Source organism: Onychomys torridus, chromosome 13, assembly GCF_903995425.1.
Source record: "Onychomys torridus chromosome 13, mOncTor1.1, whole genome shotgun sequence".
Taxonomy (NCBI): Eukaryota; Metazoa; Chordata; class Mammalia; order Rodentia; family Cricetidae; genus Onychomys; species Onychomys torridus.
The window spans coordinates 54,088,315-54,106,990 of NC_050455.1; the positions used below are offsets into that span (position 1 = coordinate 54,088,315).

The 18,676-nt window shown below is 47.4% G+C and overlaps 1 protein-coding gene across 1 annotated transcript in view; it reads left to right on the plus strand.

Annotated features, from left to right (window-relative positions):
- Positions 1-17,139, plus strand: part of LOC118594446 (O-acyltransferase like protein) — a 50,185-nt gene extending 33,046 nt beyond the window's left edge. The window contains exons 9-15 of the mRNA XM_036204302.1: positions 3,672-3,837; positions 5,967-6,046; positions 8,085-8,198; positions 10,798-10,930; positions 13,512-13,698; positions 15,378-15,520; positions 16,074-17,139. Of these exons, the coding sequence (XP_036060195.1) occupies positions 3,672-3,837; positions 5,967-6,046; positions 8,085-8,198; positions 10,798-10,930; positions 13,512-13,698; positions 15,378-15,520; positions 16,074-16,199 (949 nt within the window). The 3' untranslated portion in view covers positions 16,200-17,139. The remainder of the gene's footprint in view (positions 1-3,671; positions 3,838-5,966; positions 6,047-8,084; positions 8,199-10,797; positions 10,931-13,511; positions 13,699-15,377; positions 15,521-16,073) is intronic.
- Positions 17,140-18,676: the final 1,537 nt, after the last annotated feature.

Sequence of the window (18,676 nt, forward strand, 5' to 3'; positions counted from 1 at the left end):
TGGGCTGGAAGCTACTGCTTTATAAGAAAACCCAAGCTGGGAGTGGTGGCACACCTCTTTAAGCCCAGCACTCAGGAGGCAGAGGCAGGTGGATCTGTGTGAGTTCAAGGCCATTCTGGTCTACAGAGTGAGTTCCAGGACAGCCAGGGCTACATAGTGAGACCCTATCTGGAAATAATAATAATAATAATAATAATAATAATAATAATAATAATAATAATAACAAAATCCACTCACTTGCCCGCCTTCTGGATGTAAACTGGATTGGATATTGTCAAATGGGAAGTAGAGGAGATGTTCTGGGGTCTTAGCACTGCCTGATCTCTCCAATAAGAGTCACACTTAAAAGTTCATAGCTAGGGGCAGGGAGGTGCCTTAACTGACTTCTTCTACATGTGGCTTTTTCATTTAATGTCACAGCTCCAGCATATTCTCTATTGGCAGGACCCACACCACTGATGTGACCTATGGGGCTTTGTATATATGGACCATTGTGTATTTAAGTTGACCCCACTGATAGATATAGAGGAAGTTTCCAAGATTTTTGCTTTTTTAGATTAGAAAGTGATATATATGGCAGGTCTGGATGGGAAGATATGGGGGGGGGCAGGATGGGATGGGCAGGTCTGAATGGAGAGGTTTTCATGGCCATGCTTATAGGGTAAATCCCTGCAATTGGAGTTGATACATGTATGATTTTTCTTGTTTATCCATCCTACCCACCGGATATGCATATGTCTGCTTCTCACACTTCCGTGACGCAGGCCAAGATCTTTCATTCTCCTAGTAACCAGGACAAAAATGTAGCACAGGTTATAATTCTGTAGCATCGAAGACATTTCACTCTATTGCCTTATTTACCTCACAGGATTCTCCCAGGATCTTAGGAGGCAGTGACCATCACCCTCTTGGTATAGGGGAGGAAAGAGACAACATTGAAATGACCTTCACACACGTGAATGATTTAGGCAAAACTCAAACTCGCCTTTCTGGTTTGGTTCCCTAGCCCACCTAATTCAGGATTGCCACCCACCCACCCAGAGGGATTGCCAAGGGGTGGAGATGCTAGAGTCAGGTGGGTAGGGTAGCATGTGCCCTCCCAAAGCATGTATCTTAAGCCCTGCTTCTGAAAGGTGCAGGGGCTGATTCTCTCCCAGAGAGGAGGAAGAGACACGTGACAGGAAGGGAATCCAGGCGGGTTGGAGACAGAGGCCTGCAAGAGCAGCTGGCAAGCTTGGCAGGCCTCAGGCTGCAGGCCTAGGGAGATTGGCTCCAAAGCAAATACAGGTGAGCAGATCTGGGACACAGTTACCTGCTTTTCCTTGGTGACACTGCTCAGTAATTCCATCCCTATGCCTTGAATGCTCTCGGGGTACTGTGTATGGAGGATGCTGTTTGTCATTGTAGGGAAGGGAAGGCAACAGGCCCGTTCCCTGGTTGACCAGAAGAACAGGTTAGTCCTCCACTGTGCTGGGCTGGTGGTGGGCACCTTTAAGTGGAGCTGTGCCAAGACCTGCCAGCTTCCATCTGTCATACCTCACCCAGCCCTGGGCTCTTATCCATTTGTTTGGAGGGGCCTGTGGGACCACAGGCTCTGCTCTACTTGAGTGAAAACCACCCTAAATTTCTAAATGTATTCTTTATCTGTCTGTCTGTCTGGTCCGTCCATCTGTCTGTCTATCATGTGACACTGGGGATCTCACCCAATGTGTACTAAGTACTTGTTTTACCACTGAGCTACACTGTAGCTAAAAATATCTCTTAAAAAGAGGACTCCTGGGGCTGGGGATGTGGTCAGTGTTACCTAAGTGACCGACTCCCCAGGGACCCAAGTAAAATACCTGGTAGGCATGGCAGCCCCAGAAGAAGGCAACAGGAGATTCTCAGAGCAAGTCAGCTACCTAGACTAACCAAATCAGCAAGCTCTGGGTTTGATTGAGATACCTTGTCTCCATGGATACAGTGGAAGAGTGATAAAGGACAAGTCCCCTACAATCTTGGGCCTCCGCATGCTCAGTCACACACATGCACACCGACCCTGACTCGTGTGTGCCCACACACATGCAAAAACATATGTACACACACATGCACACCTCATACACATGCGAAAAATGGAAAGCCATAAAAGAAGGCTCCTGTGGGGCATGGTGGTGCCTGCCTGAAATCACAGCGTCAGGAGGGCAGAGGCAGGAGGATCAAGAGTTTGAGATCATTCTGAAATACATAAAAAAAGAGTCTGTCTGCAGAATCCAGCCAACCAATCAGCAAGGGCTCTGACTTTAGCCCCACCCCATGCCACAATCGTGCATCCCTTCCAACCACGTCTTCTCTTCCAACTTTCCATATGTGCGGTCCAATCTGCAGTTGCTGGACACAGTGGTCAACTGAGAGATACTATGTACTCAAAGAAGCAGCTAGCTTCCTAATACATTTTATGTTGGTTAATATTCTTTAATGATCATATTTTGAGTCTATCAGCTAAAGAAGCAATATTTAAGTTCTTTGTGTCAATTTTTCTTTATCTTTAGAAGAGCAGGAACTGGGAAATGCCTGGTGAGTGGCAGATTGTCTTATTCTATTTCTTTTGCATCCCACTGATCTGGACCATTTATGTAGTAGTTTGACTGTAATTGCCCACCCCCCTCGTAAACTCAGAGGGAGTGGCACTATTAGGAGGTGTGGCTTTGTTGGAGTGGGTGTGACCTTTTTGGAGGAAGTGTGTCACTGTAGGGGCAGGCTTTGAGGTTTCCTATGCTCAGGATACTGCCCAATTTTCAGTCAACTTCCTGTGGCCTGCATATCAAAATGTAGCCAGTACCACATCTGCCTGCATTCTGCCATGCTCCCCTCCATGATGATAATGGGCTGAACCTCTGAAACTATAAGCTGCCAAGAGTTGCTTTGGTCATAGTGTCTCTTCACAGCAATAGAAACCTAACTAAGACAGTGTATATATGTATTTTTTTACTTTTCTTTCTTTCTTTATTTGGGACAGGGTCTCATGTAGCCCAAACTGGCCTCTTTCTCACAGTGTAGTCGAGGATGGTCTTGAACTTCTGATCCTGCTGGGTTGTGGGATGACAGGCATGTACTAACATAGCATATCCAGTTTATGTCGAACCAGGGATCAAAAGCCCAGGGTCCTGTGCACGCTAGAAAAGGACTCTACCAACTGAGTCACGTGCCCAGTCCTGGACCCTGTGTATTAATCATCAGTCCGTAGCTGTGTCAAATCCTGCTTAGAAGGATGAAAAAGTGTACGGCAAAGAAGAAAGAAAGGAAGAAGAGGAAAGAAGTTTCTGTCTCATAGGACACATGGGAAGAACATGAGCTGTACCCATCTTACGGATGAGTGACTGTAAGCGAGTCTCTCTGACGTCTCTGGGCTGTAATTTGAGATGGAGTAAGAGCTACCCAACAGGATTATCTCAAGTTTTAGGAATCCTGAAAGCTTCCATTGCAATGGTGACATAAATGGCTTTGGCAGCCAGCATCGGTCCTCCTGCCTTTGTGGCAGCCCTCGATGGGCCGCTCAGCAAGACTGTGGGCCCTTGAGGCTGCCCACCGGGGTCACGGGCTTGTGAAAGCATCCCTCCCGTCTCCTGTGTGCCCACGGAGGTGAGTCCATGGCACCTGCCCGGTGTCATCATCTCTCCCGTATCTCTCTCCAGGTTGCAGCTTCTTCATCTGTACTCAGTGTGCTTGCTGGTTGGACTCTTCTCCTTGGTTCCCTGGGGACCTGTCTGGGAGGTTCCGCAGTTCCACTGGGATAACTGCCGGCAAGTCTGGTGGACGAATCTGCTGCTGCTGAATAACTTCGTGTCTGTTCAGAATGCCGTGAGTTCCCAAGAGCCGATTTGCAAGGGCATATGGGTGGACACAGGGTGTCTCAGTCACATGGTCTGGCCAGTTTCCCAAGGGCCAACCTAAGCCCATCTCCATGGTGGTTTTAGGGGTATGGCACCAGCTGGTGTAGGGGTCCTTGTTGTAAGTAAGAATGGGCTGCGGTGTGTTAATGAGAGTGGACTGTGTGGGTCTCGGGGCAGCTCCCTCTCCACGTGATCCTAAACTAGTCCAGGTCACCACACTGGAAGGGACAGTTTCTTTGCCTTCACACAGGGGGCCTATGCTGGGGTGAAACATCACAGCAGTGCCCCACGCCCACCCCACCTTGGTGAACTCTGAGTCAATTTCAGTCCAGTCTGGACAGAGCTGGTTCAGATCTATGTCTACGTAATTCAAATCTTCATAATTACTTCAGTTTGTTTTCTGTCGTTGTGATGAAAACACATTGGCCAGAAACAACCTGGGAAGGAAAGCGTTTATTTGGCTTAGACATCCTGGGTCGCAGTCTCATCACCGAGAGAAATCAGGGCAGGATCTCCAGGCAGGAACCAAAGTAGAGACTATGGACACTTGGTTGCTCCCCATGGCTTGCTCAGCCTGCTTTCTTACATATCCCAGGATCACCTGCCTAGGGGTTGGTACCACCCACAGTGGAACTGGACCCTCCCACATCAGTCATCAATCAAGAAACTGTTTCCCCGGGCTGGAGAGATGGCTCAGTGGTTAAGAGCACTGGCTGCTCTTCCAGAGGTCCTGAGTTCAATTCCCAGCAACCACATGGTGACTCACAACCATCTATAATGGCACCTGATGCTATCTTCTAGCATATAAGTGTACATGCAGATAGAGTACTCATATACATAAAGTAAATAAATCTAAAAAAAAATGTCCCCACAGACACACCTATAGGTCAATCTACTGTAGGCATTTCCTCAGTAAGTTCCCTCTTCCCAGAAGATGCTGGCTTGTATCAAATTGACAAAACAACAACAACAATAATAATAATACACATATAATGGGACAATAATGAACTTGAAGTGAAAGAAAAAGCTATAACTCAGTCATGTCCTAAAGTCCTCCCTAATTCTCGCCTGTAACCACTCACTTATGAGATGGCCAAGCCCAGTAGTTTTGACAGGGCATCATGATCCATGCTGACCTCTTGCAGGTGAGGGCATGTCTGTGGTCCCAGGAGACAGGTGGGGCCGTTTTCCTGGATGCAGACTAGCTTGGGCCATTAAAAAAATCAAGGGCAAGGACAGGAGCTCTTTGAGTGAAAGCCTACCTTAGGTTTTTTGGAAGCAAGGTGCCATGGCTCTCAAGCTTGAGCATTCATACTTTTTCCATGGCAAAGGTGTCTTTTTTGTTTCATTTTGGTTTTTTGAGACAGGGTTTTTCTGTGTAGCTTTGCACCTTTCCTGGAACTCACTCTGTAGCCTAGGCTGGCCTGGAACTCACAGAGATCCGCCTGCCTCTGCCTCCCGAGTGTGCTGGGATTAAAGGTGTGCACTACCACGGCCCCGCTTCAAAAGTGTCTTTTAAACTGTGGACAAAGCTTCCCTCTATGCTGAGGAAGTTTGGGCTCCTTTGGGCCCTGGGACAGGAAATTTGCCCCTAGGAATTTCCTTATGATGTGTGGTTGGCTTCATTTACCACAAGCATGGAGAGTAGGTCGTGCCCCCCTCATCCATGTTGGTTCTAGTGGGAACTCTGAGTGTGAGCCAAATATTTGCTTTCAAAAGAACACAATTTCTCCACCTAGAGCTGGGAGTGGGAACCAGGCAAGGGAAAGGACTTCTCTGGCTTCTTGGAATTCCAGTCACACCATGAGGACAGCCCACCTCCTGCATTCCTGAATCATGACCCCAGTCCGTTCCCATGGCTGTCCTAGGAGACAAGCTATGTTGGTTTTTAGAAACAAGAGAGAAATGTGTCTGAATCTCCATGAGACCTGTCATCAGGCATGGTCCGAAGGCTGATTTGAGGAAGGATAGAGGGTATCTAGTTCCTCTTCCCATGGACGCTGCCCCGCCCACCTGCTCAACAGGCCAGACTGCAGACACTCTACAGCACTGGTACCTTGAAGGGAGGAGTCACATTTACTTCTCCTTTTCCCCCAGTGCCATGGCTGGACTTGGTACCTCGCCAGCGACTTCCAGTTCCACCTCCTGACGCCGCTGATCTTCTTCGTCCATGGAAAGTGGGTCTGAGATGCCCCTCCCTCCCTCCCCTCCATGGGTCCTTTGGCCCGGAACATATCTCAGATATGTTCCAGCTTTGTAAAAAGCAGCTTTTTTAAAACGAAGGAAATTAACTTTCCAGATCGGGAGGCACCGTTCCCTTCCTTCCACGTCTTCTGGCAGCCACGTATAAATCAGCATGTTTTCCCAGATTTATCACCGGTGTGTAGAATACCCAGTGCTCAGCATTTTCCACCCCAGCTGTTCACATACACATATCCACATATTGACACAGCCCACATACCTGACAGTTGCGGGATTTATATTCCGTTTTTATGGCTGGGTATCTAGATGGTGCCCAATTTTTCATGATTATAAATGGCACTGTGATGACTGCCTTTGAACACTCTACTTTCCTTGTCGCTCTTTCCATGGAGACATATTTCTATGTGGAATCACCAGGTTAAAGGGTGGCAGTGATTCCTAAGTGTTTGTTACATACAGGGAAATTGCTCCCTGGGAAGAGGGAAGTAATTTACAGTGCCCTTAGCCATGTGTCAATGTACCTGCCACCTCACAGCCCGTATCTGTCACCTTAATCGTGTTAGCTTTAGAAACGTTTCACAGTCGCAGTAATTCGCGGGGAGATTTATAGTGTGCCATTTAAAAAAGAAATTTATTATTCCTCCTTGTTAAAATATGTGTTCAATTTAGGAAACATTAGGATTAAGAGGAAGGAAAATATTCACTCCAGTCCATCACTCATGGCAAACTAGGTTCACTGTTAAAATTCTGGTGCTGTCTTTTTGATTTTTTTTTCCTGCTCAATTTTTTTTTTTTAAAGATGAAAGCATGCTCCTCCACAGCTTTTAAAAATAGTTTTACTATATTATTTTCCTGATTGTAAACATAACTGTAATGTCTGCCTAACATTTAATCTCCTGAATGAAGTATAATTTACTTGTATCTTCTCTCACTGTTATATCCTTGGATTGTTTCCAATGTTATGCTTTCATAAATAACTTCCCATGAATATTTTCATGACAACCATTTGTCTCCAACTCCAGTGTTCCTTCCAAATGCATATCCTGAGGGGGAATCAGTGGGTCAAAGGGCATGAATGTCTTGAAAACTCTTTAGTCACAATGGGAAACTGCTTTTAAAAGATGGAGACATGAGTGTCCACATTTCTGGGCCACAGCGGATCCTTATAGACCCCATCTGCCCAGTTCTGTTCTGAGTAACTGGACAGTGCCTCACTTAGAGCCGGCGTCCTCAGCCTTTTTCCCTGCCGCAGAATCCTGCAGTATATGAAAGCTGGGTCTCCTCCATGTACAACCCCGGAGTCTGCAGGAATTAATGTGTGTAGCCACCTGTGGAACAGAAGATATTGGGGAAATCCTTTTTTCCTTCATCTCCTCAGACCGTGCTGAGGCATATTATGTAAAGCTATAGAACATGCCGGAAGAACTGAGTGTTGGCTACCTCAACAGCTTACCCTGTATTGGCTCTCCCTGCCTTCCTGCTTCTCTTCTCCGCTCCCACGCGAGCCTCCCACATCGACATTTGTCTCAGGGTTATGCTGGCAAGGAGAGCTGGGCTCCCTTCCCTGTTCTGTTCTCCCTCCCCTTCCCTGGAGTGGGTGGCTGTGTCCTATCCGTGTCCCATCCTGCCTTGGACAACTCAATTTACTTCTACGTCAACCACCACTCATGTCCATATAGCGAGCGTGCTCCGTAGATGACAAGCAATGTTTCCAAGAATGGTCTCCTTTTGAGCCACCGAACAAGCTTCTGGGCAGGGCAGGCAAGGATGCTATTCCTAGCCCTGTCTAGAAGAGAAACCCAAGTTCAAGGTCCTGTCCACAGTCCCACTGCTGGTCAGTGGTCAAGATCAGGCAGTTCAGGAACTTCCAGTCAGCCCAGCTTCCTCTGCTCCATTGAAGTCCCTGCTTTCTCCCTTGAAAGCAAGGCCCCAGGGCTCTTGGGGTTGTAGCACCTCATCCATGCTATGAGGAAGGCAACCGAAAGGCATTCTCTCCTGCCCTCTCATCTACAGAAATAAACGTGTCCTTGTCCTCCTCGGGGCTCTGCTGTTCCTGACATCTTTCACTGCCACTGCTCTGCTCACGTTGGCTTATAAACTCCCGGTGGCGTCTCCATCAGCAGCCAGGTAACACAGTTCCAACCTGGTCCTCTTGGTCCCCTGCCTGACCTCACCAGGGCCAGGGTATCCCAGAGAGGTCTGCAGAGTCATCAGGCTGTTTGTCCTATCAACTTATTGGAAAAATTGAGTTATACACCTTTGATCCGGATAAAAGTTCTGAATTTCCCAACCTTTCAACTTGTAGGCGTGGGTCCTCTAACATGTATTTGACTCAAGAAAATGCTTCTCAGAGGACAGGAGCACCCCCATGTGGCTGAGATGGGGTTCTCCCTTAGTATAGCAGATCTCTTGCTGGATGGGGAAACTGAACCCATGATGAAGTTCAAGGTCACACAGCAGCTAAGGGCTAGCATAGGTGCTATTTGAACTTAGGATCTACTTCTCAGAGATCTTTTGCCTTCACAACAAGCTGCTTCTGATCCTGCCATAGAAGTCCATGTATAATAAACAGGAGCTAGAATCTTCTCAATACAGCAGTCAGCACTGCAGGCGTGAAAATCAGGTGAGCCAGCCGGAAGCTCAGATTCGTCCCAAAGCCACCTGGCTGCAACCTGTTATTTGCTGACTGCAGACCAACCACATCGGAGCCTGTGGTTCTGCTGTTTGCTCAGTCTAGAACAATCTTCCATTAGCGTCTGAGATCTGTCAGGGTTGCCCCCAGCATGGACTTTCCAGATGTCCATGCAAATGTCACATTTTCCAAAGCAGCCCTTCCTGACCTCCCAATAAAATCATAAGCCTACCCGGGCATTTAATCCCAGTACTTGGGTGGCAGAGGCAGAGGCAGAGGCAGAGGCAGGGGGATCTCTGTGAGTTCAAGACCAGCCTGGTCTACAGAGCGAGATCCAGGACAGGAACCAAAACTACACGGAGAAACCTTGTCTTGAAAAACAAGACAAAACAAAACAACCTTCCCCCCCCCCCCCCCCCCCCAAAAAACTCATAAGCCTAGAAGAGCTAGGAAGATAGCAAAGTCAGTGTCTGCAGGCAAGCACAGGGACCTATGTATGCTCTCTGAAACTCTCTGTCTCAGACACACACACACACACACACACACACACACACACACACACACACACACACACCATGGCCCAGAACTAAATATAAGTGCAATGACTTCACTGCAAGCCTCCTGGATAGGAGAGCATGTGCCTTTACATTGTTTGCTTTTGTGGGTGCCCTGGCGGCAGGGGAGACCGCTTACTTATGTGTAGCCCCACGGTTCTTACCTCTAGGGGCTCATTAGAGTCCCTTGGGGAGTATTTATTTGTTGGGATTTTTTTTTTGGTTTTCTATTTTATTTTTCTTTATAGTGTCTCACTCTGTAGCTCAGGCTGGCCTCAAACACACTGAGCAATGCAGGCTGGCCTTGAACTCACAATCTTCTAGCAGTAGTCTCCCCACTGCTGGGCTGAGGTATGTACCACCACTGCAGTTTTTAGGTCCAACAGAGGCTTCCAGTCCTAACTTGGACCAATTGACTAGACTTCCTGGGGCTGGTGCCCAGGGAAATGATGCTTTAAAGAGTTCCTGGTCAGAGCTGGAGAGCCACCCACTGATCTTCCAGCAACTTTCCACCTCTGATCATCCCTGTGTGGACATCAAGGGGGTCTCAGTTGAATGTATCTTCCAGCCTCTGTGGGAAACAGTGAAAGCTTCCCAGCACGCATTCTCGAGCTTGTCTGTACTTTAGAGTGCCAGGGAACTTTGACAATCTTTAGCCGCGGGTCCCACGTCCAGATTCAGATTTTGTGGGTCTTGGTGTCAGCTGGACATCTGCAATGGACACTGTGGGCAGGGCTTTTCAAACTCAAGGGACAATGAGATCACTTGGAGGGTGTGTTACCATGCATGTCCACTGCCAGCTTCCTCCTCATCAGTGTTCTTGGGGGAGTCATGAGTTTGGCTTCCTAATGGGTTCTCAGGTTTAACAGGCTGCTGCTGGTGGTGCCAGGGGGCGTAACTTGGCAATCACAGCATTGAATAGTGTGCTTTTCTTCTTCTTCTTCTTCTTCTTCTTCTTCTTCTTCTTCTTCTTCTTCTTCTTCTTCTTCTCTCTCTCTCTCTCTCTCTCTCTCTCTCTCTCTCTCTCTCTCTCTCCTTTTCTTTCTTTTTGGAGACAGGGTCTCTCAATGCAGCCCAGCTGTCCTGAAACTAGCTATATAGATCAGGCTGGCCCAGAACTAAAAAATATCTGCCTGCCTCTCCTTCTCAAGTTCTGGGATTAAAAATCTTCACCATCATGTCCCAGCTTTCAAATGTCTCCAGCTCATTTGGAACTCCCCTATTCTCACAGATCCTTCTGGGCACTCCATTTACTCCCAGAGGCAGTGGATCAGCCACCACAAAGGAGGATTTAAAACAAATGAAGTCATCACATGTCTTTGAGATCTGGGTACGGAGCCCGAGGGAATTTAGAATTTAAACAAGCCAGCTGTGACCCAAGGCCCTAGAGTCCAGGGCCTAGGTGGTCACTGTGTGTGTGGATCATTATTGCATTATTGGGAGATCTGACTCTAGACCTGTGGATCACCCCAGAGGACACTTCCTTTTCCTCATCCAGCTCAAAACTGAGCTTCTGCCTTGCTTCTTTGTTTGTTTCCAGTGAAAATGAGACCGCGCTGTATTTCTCAGAGTATTACACCAAGCCCTACTGCCGGTGTGGCCCGTTCCTTGTGGGCCTCTTCCTGAGCATGTTCATGCATTCGGACCACCCTACAAACATTCTCAAAACTACGGTATGTTGTGGTTCCCCGCCCCCCCCCTCCTGTAAGGGCCTCAGTCTGGCTGGGATTGGCGAGGCCTCTCTCACCTGGCTCTTCCAAGTGGAGGTGGAGCCAGGCTGCCGGATTCATTACTGTGATGCGGTGTGTTGTACATCCATGCTAAACTGTGGTGAGGAGGACTTTTCTTCCAGCCAGAGTCCTGTCCTCCTTTCTGAGCTAAAGGACCGAGAATCCGATTGCACTATTCGGGCATAACTGTTGCCCCTCCAAGGGCTCTGTATGACCTCCATTGGCCTTGGATTTGTCATAGACAGTTCAGAAAAGAGACTCTGGTCCTTGGGAAAACTTATATGACTCACAGCAACATCAAGAAATAGAATTTTCTGGGTGTGGTGGCTCATGCTTTTAATCCAAGCATTCAGGAGGCAGAGGCAGGTGGATCTTTGTGAGTTAGAGGTCAACCTGGTATACAGAGCAAGTTCCAGGACAGGCAAGACTACACAGAGAAACCCTCTTTTGAGAAACCAACCCTCCCCCAATCCCAAAACAAAACAACAAACAAACAAAACCCCCAAACCAAACCAAACCAAACCAAAAAACCAAAAATTCACCCCAACGAACAAGCAAGCATCAGGACAAGTGGCTGTATAGAAGAATGTATCTTTCACATGTCAGCATGTTGATGTTCTGGAAATGCACTATCCAGCTGTAGACTATAACACAGAGCCATCAAAGAGACCCCTGAACACAGCCCAGGTAACACGAGGCTCCAGGAAGAACAGGGTATTAGCAAAGGGGAGAAGGTGGGCCAGAGGGAAACATTGGGGAACCATGTCAAGGGTAGTGTCAGGGTTGGGAGGAAGGAATTGGGATACAGACTGAACTGAAGAAACAAAACTGAATGCTGGGAAGTAGGAGGACTCTGGTTCCTCCTGGAGGAAGCCAAGCACGCGGTGGCTGCTGGGGATGAGACAGGGAGGACCCTGTGAGCAGACAGGAAGGCAAGGAGCGGAGGACAGCGTGGGATCAGCTGTATTTCTTGAGATTGCAGACTTGATAACACTAATGATTTAGCAAAGGGTGAGGGCCTAAGACTGACTTAGTTCAAACTAAAAGAGTAGGAACTCCCCAACAGTTTCCTCTCCTTCTCTACAGCCAACCGAGGACAGGTAGTTGAGCTCCAAGTAGGTCTCAAAGACAAGAGGGTAGACGAGCTTATTATTTCAGCTTGGTCGTCATGGTGGCTTACGAGCTAGAGCATAGAGAAGCAAGACAGCCTTGGAAGATAGGTCTGGGTCTGAAGAGATCAAGACATGTAGCATAAAATCCAGGACTTGAACCCAAGCCAGGGAATGGGACTTAACTCACATCTGTTCTTTGAGCTTGAAGTTGCTCTCCTCCCAACTCCTCAAGGGGTCTCTTCTGAGCCATTGAGGCATCCTTTTGATTAAGGGACAAAGTGGGACGTTGGGAGTAGAGGGAGTATCGGAAAAGAAAGTTCTCTTCTAACTGATTCTGAACTGATTATCTATTTGTGGAAAATTGTAAAAACAAACAAACAAACAAACAAAAAACCAGTGTGAGAGGTCCTGCGTCTCCTTCAGCCAGGCTGTGCATCAGGCACCATGCCAGGGAACCGTGGTGTAGTATCATCCCCAGAAACTTACATGGCTCAACTCCTGGACCTTAGACCTTAGCCAGCTTCTCCTGCACTTCTTTGTGTGTGTGTGTGTGTGTGTGTGTGTGTGTGTGTGTGTGTGTGTGTGTAGTACTGGAATTTGCTGTCCTGTGTAGAGATTTATACATGTCACTGCAATCAAGGAGCAGGGCTCTTCTGTCACCCAAGCTGTGGGCTGGGTCATCTTTGCCTGTCAGGAAGGCTATGGAGGTAGGAGGGGGCCACCGGCTCTGTTCTTGGGTTCACACCCTGTTCCAGAGAGAGACTATCAGGATGGGAAGGTGTCCAGAGGGAGGGAAGATGGGGTATGTGTGGATTAGTAGGGAGCAAATATGTATGTGCATGAAAGTGATCTTGGAGCTGGAGAGATGGCTCAGAGGTTAAAGAACACTGACTGCTCCTCCAGAGGTCCTGAGTTCAATTCCCAGCAACCACATGGTGGCTCACAACCATCTGTAATGAGATCTGGCACCCTCTTCTGTATACATAATAAATAAATAAATCCTAAAAAAAAAGAAAGGAAGAAAGTGATCCGATGACAGTTGAACATGTAGAGTCATTATGTCGCTCAATGGGCTATTATTTTTTACAATTTGTTTTTTGAGGTCTGATCTCTCTGTGTAGCCCAGTTGGCTTTGAACTCACGGTTCTCCTGCCTTGGTCTCCTGAGCAACAGGATATAGGCATATGCTACCACACCCAGCTCAGCTCATCCCTTTATAGGTACACACTCCATTCACCTGCATTGTTCCTAACCCCTGTCCACCACTAAGCTGATCTTTTGTTTTAGTGAAATCTGTAGTGATTGAGGTCTATACACAGAGATCTCAAGCGATAGATATGGCACCCAAGAAGCGAGCCTGTGCAAAAGGTACAGTGATTCATGAGCTGTGAACTGCCCCTTGTTCCCCTCAGGTGCAGGCCACGCTGGGCTGGACTTTCTCTCTGCTGACCCTGTTTGTAGTTGTCTTGCTGGCATACGCAGTGGATGACACCTCCCCCACCTCTTCCATGGCTGCTGCCATCTACCAGGCCCTCCATCGGACCCTGTGGGCAGCGGCTGTGGGATGGGTCATCTTTGCCTGTCAGGAAGGCTATGGAGGTAGGAGGGGGCCACTGGCTCTGCTCACACCCTGTTCCAGTGAGTGACAAAGTTAAAGATAAGGTGTGCATCCAGAGGTAGGGAGGGATGACTGATACCAAAGCAGGAAGAACTCTTTGTCTCTATCCTTTGGGGAAGTAACTCTCCTCTATTATTTTTGTGTGCTGGTTTATGTACCTTATAAGGTAGGTCCTGAAAGACAAGGTTTGGGCTTGCCTGGCAGACCACCTAGTTATTTCCGGTTCAAAATAGCCATTTCCGGGTCAAAACATCTCAAGTGACTAGGACTCCGTGGCTTTGCATGGCTGCAAAAAGCGCGCGGCCATGTAATCTACGCGCATGCGTGGAGTAGCCACATGCGTTCCTGTACGCATGCGCGGCCCACTCTTTAAAAAGCCGGCGCCATTCTTGGACCGGTCTCCTCTTCTCCTCTCTTCCTTTTCTCTTGACCACGTGTGTGTTTCCCACAGGCCTGTCACGTCTGTCTCTTCCTATCCTATATTAATAAACAGCTCTTCTATGGTCTTGTCGTGTTCAGGACGTTTCCTCGAAGGGCAAGGGCGCCAAAATAACTAACAGTGACAGAGGACAAGGCTCTGGTCACACCCACCTTAGGCCTCAGTTTCTGCCTGAGGGGAGGAGGTTAACGAGTCACTAAGGCCCCTTCCATAACCAGGGGAAATATTTTTGTGCCGTTGGTTTTTGCTGTGCAGAGGGGCCAAGCAGATGACGGGCATATATAGAAAGGAAGGAATTTTCTCCCGATTAGAGAGAACGATGTTCAAGACCCTTGGCATTTCCTTCCCCCACTTCTCTATTTGGCCTGAGGTAGGGAGGAGGTAAACATCACCCACCAAACATCACTCAGGCACCACCCAGAAAAATCTGTTTCCAAACTTCCTTGAATCCTTAAAGCCATGGAGCAGAGCCCGGAGGTGGAGGGTGGGGGTGGGGAGTGGGCAGGACAGCTGTGTACTCTAGGGACATCATTGGATGAGTTTAGTATTAGGCTGTAGGGGGAAAAACTGCTCAGCCTCAGCCAACATGGTGGGACCACGTGGCTTAAAGAGAAAACAAGTGGCTGAAGCTTGCTGATTGGACACGCATCTTCCAGGCCTTGTGGAAACAGTCACCAAAGGGACCCCAGGTGTTACCAGTGGTTGGGGGCTGGGCTGAGTGTTTCCAGGTTTAGTCATTGAGTTGCACAACTGTGTTTGTATACTTGTTTTGTGCCAGATGATGTTCTATGTATTTGAGGTCCAGCAATAGATAAGAAAGGATTCTTCTCTTGCAAGGCATTGCAATAGAGTGGGGGCAGGAGGAGGCCAGGGGGTGTCAAGAGACACAACAGGGGCCTGCAGGGGCAGGAGAGATGACTCAGCGGTTGGGAGTGTTTGTTGCTGAAGGACCTAGGTTTGGTTCCAGCACTCACGTTGGTCAGCTCACATAACCACTTCTAGCTCTAGCTTTGGGGGATCCAACACCTTCTTCTGGCCTCCAAGAGACACATGCACACACACACACACACACACACACACACACACACACACACACCCCACATGCTCTTTTAAAAAGAGAATACTGCAATGTATCAGGTAGCACCACAGAGAGGCTTGCTACTCTGTGACTCTGTCCCCTCTTCCCACTGGGTCTGGTGACTCTGTCCCTCTTCTCTCCAGGTCTGGTGACACGTGTACTTTCTTGTGGCATCTGGAGTCTCCCGGCTAGCATCAGTTACGCTTGCTACCTCGTCCATCCCATAGTGATCATCCTTTATAATGGACTGCAGGAGACCCTTCTTCACTATACTGACACCAATATGGTGAGCAAGGGCCTGGCCTTGGGTCCTGTCTTAGCTTCACCACTCGCTGTTCATCCTTCCTTCCTTCCTTCCTTCCTCCCTCCCTTCCTTCCTTCCCTCCCTCCCTCCCTCCCTCCCTCCCTCCCTCCCTTCCTTCTTTCTTTCTTTTTTGGTTTTTCGAGACAGGGTTTCTCTGTGTAGCTTTGCTCCTTTCCTGGAACTCACTCTGTAGACCAGGCTGGCCTCGAACTCAGAGATCCACCTGCCTCTGCCTCCCGAGTGCTGAGATTAAAGGCGTGTGCCACCACCGCCCAGCCCACTTGCTGTTCTTGAGCAGCGAAGCAAACAGCTGGCTTTGTTAGGAGCTGGCTTTTGCTGCTCTTTTCTAGAGTTGCTCTGCTCCAGGATTTAGCTGTAGTGGGGAGGGGAAGGGCTTCAGTCCAGGGTAAACGGTTCTAATGTTTGGGGCCGTTTATTCCTGGCTCTGCCTCATGGCATGGGAGCACTGTACTCTCAGATCCAAACATGGGGGGACTGATGGAATAAGCTGTCCCTGTGCCCTCTTTGTCCACAGTTCTATCTTTTCTCTGGACACTGTGTGCTGACCTTCCTCTGTGGGCTGGCCCTGACCCTGTTCATCGAGCGGCCATGGCAGGAGCTGAAGTGGGGCCTGTGGGGACCAGTGCCTGCTGGGCCATGAGCATTTCCACTGAAACCCAGGAGAACCGCAGCCCATCTGTGATTCTTGGAAGGAATGTGAATCTGATTTTGTGAACATTTACTGCGTACAATGTGTATAGATAAACTTGTTCAGTATAAAAAGTTCTGCAAGCCACAGAAATATGAAGTAGGATTTCAATTGACTTTAGCAAAAAGAACTCTTCCAGAGGATAAAGCCAAGACTCAAGGAGTCTTGGTGGTACTGCTTTTGAATGTATTAGCTGTCTTCTACAATGAATTTCTTGTATGCTATTGTAGCTTTCCCATTTGATTGATCATTCATTAGGCACAATTTTCCCCTATTGGGGTATTTGGATAACACCCCCAGGCTTTTGTTCTCCTGTTTAGCATTACACCAAGAAGTCTGCTTTTCTGTAATTATCTCCATGAGCCAGTATCCAGCCAGGGCCATCTCCAGACAAAAGATCTCTATCAGAGACACCTCTCAAACATCCAAGGGCAGACTCCAGATAGATAAGCATTCAGACCACCTGCTAGTCTCCTGAAGTAAGGTAAATATCCATACTGAGACAACCACCAGGACCAGGCAGATGTTAGGTACAAAGCTTTGTTCTTGTGTAAATTAAATTTAAACCCTCCTGTCTCCCATAGCCCAAGTCCCCCTTTAACAATTAACTCAGAACAAAAGGGCTTTTATGTACCAGGCACATCAAGCTGTGACACAGGTTATCTAGCTAGTTCACCCTCTCTGCCAGAAAAAAAAACGGCACAGCCGAGATTATACTGAGACAGATTTGGCTCCAAAGGAGAAAAAAAGGTAGTTTTATTTTATTCATGACTTAGTGACATAAAACTCCTAACATTTTAATAACCACTTCTAAGAATATGATGTGAGCACATACATTCTCCTTTTTGATCGATTAACTGATTTTAGCCCTTAGTTGACCCCACCTTCCTGGAATCACTCCCCTTGGGTTGTAAATGACGGTGACTATCACTGCTCTTTGTGTGGGTCTCATCACCTCTGTTTGACCCTGGAAGAATTCAAGCCCTTTGACCTTGCTTCGGCCAGGGTATTGCTGATGGCATGGGAACGTAACTGTAGACCTCAGAGACCTGGAGAGAACTAAGATGGAGAACCAAGACATACAGAGAACAGCAGAGAAGTGTAGAGAGAATCAGGCAAGAAAGGAGCGAGGTATGGGGGCAGAAAAGCAGCTGTGTAGAGAGAGAATTGAGTCAGAAGAATAACGTGAATGGACTAAAGAGTTTCGTGTATGTAGATTCATTAGAGAATCCCTCAGATTAATTTTTGCTGCTGTAGCATCTTTTCTGGAACTCTGGAAAAAGACCATAAAGGGATGGACCCCCACAGTCTTCGTTATAAAAGCAATTCTATCATGATTTTTTTGTACTTACACAACAACCCCTCTCTCCCTCCCTCCCTTCCCCTCCTCCCTCCCTCTCCCTCCCTCTCTCTCCCCCTCTCCTTCCTTCTCCCTTTCTCTCTTGACTTGGATTTGATTTTTCTGTACTGTTGACCATAGTGTTAAAGTATTAAAATGGAGGCCAGGCCCAAACCATAAAAAGCCACACAGTTGGAGTTTTCCTTCTACATGACCTTAGCTTTGCTTGATTTGAAAACCTAAGTAAAACGTAAGTTGAATTACTTATACATTTGCATATTAAAGAAAAACAAAACTTAAATGCAACCAATCAGAAGTAGACAAACAACTTACATAACTGGAAACTCTCCAATGGGAGGGGACCAAATAAACAGCTGTAGAACTGTAACCAATCACGTTTGCTTGGCTTCCATGCCACCCTGATGAGTTCCCATGTGAACTACCTGGACCACACTGGGTTTGGAGCTGCCTAGTACCAACTACTCTATATATACTCAAATATACTCTAGAAACTTTTTTTGTACCTCAGTTTACATTTTAGCATCAGGCAATTACCCAATGTAGTACATGTATCATCATTTGAGTCTTAAAACTCATGTGGTTTATAATACTGTTATCCTCATCAAAATTGCTTCATATAGCTTTCTATATGTGTTATTGTAGAAACAACTAGCTCTGTCCACGTATTGTTATGATGCCAGATGGATTTATAACTTTACCTTGAGTCCTTAGGGTACTGTGACCCACTAGCATTTATGACTCATAAGCCTTTGTCAACACAGGCTTTTAAAAGTCATCTTTCCTAAAACATGGTTCCTACTATGAGCTCAATTGTGTACATTCCTCTAAAAGACCTGTTGAGGTTCTAGTCCCCCATACCTCAAAATGTCACCTTTTTAGAGAGATTTCCAAGGTACTTATGTTAAATGAGGTCTCTGAGGCATCAGGCCCCAGTTTAATGACTACTGTCCTTATAAAAGACACACACACACCACCCCCCACACACACACTTACAATACTCACACACAGAGGGAAGATGATGTGAAGACACTGCACACACATGTACACACACACACATACTTATAATACA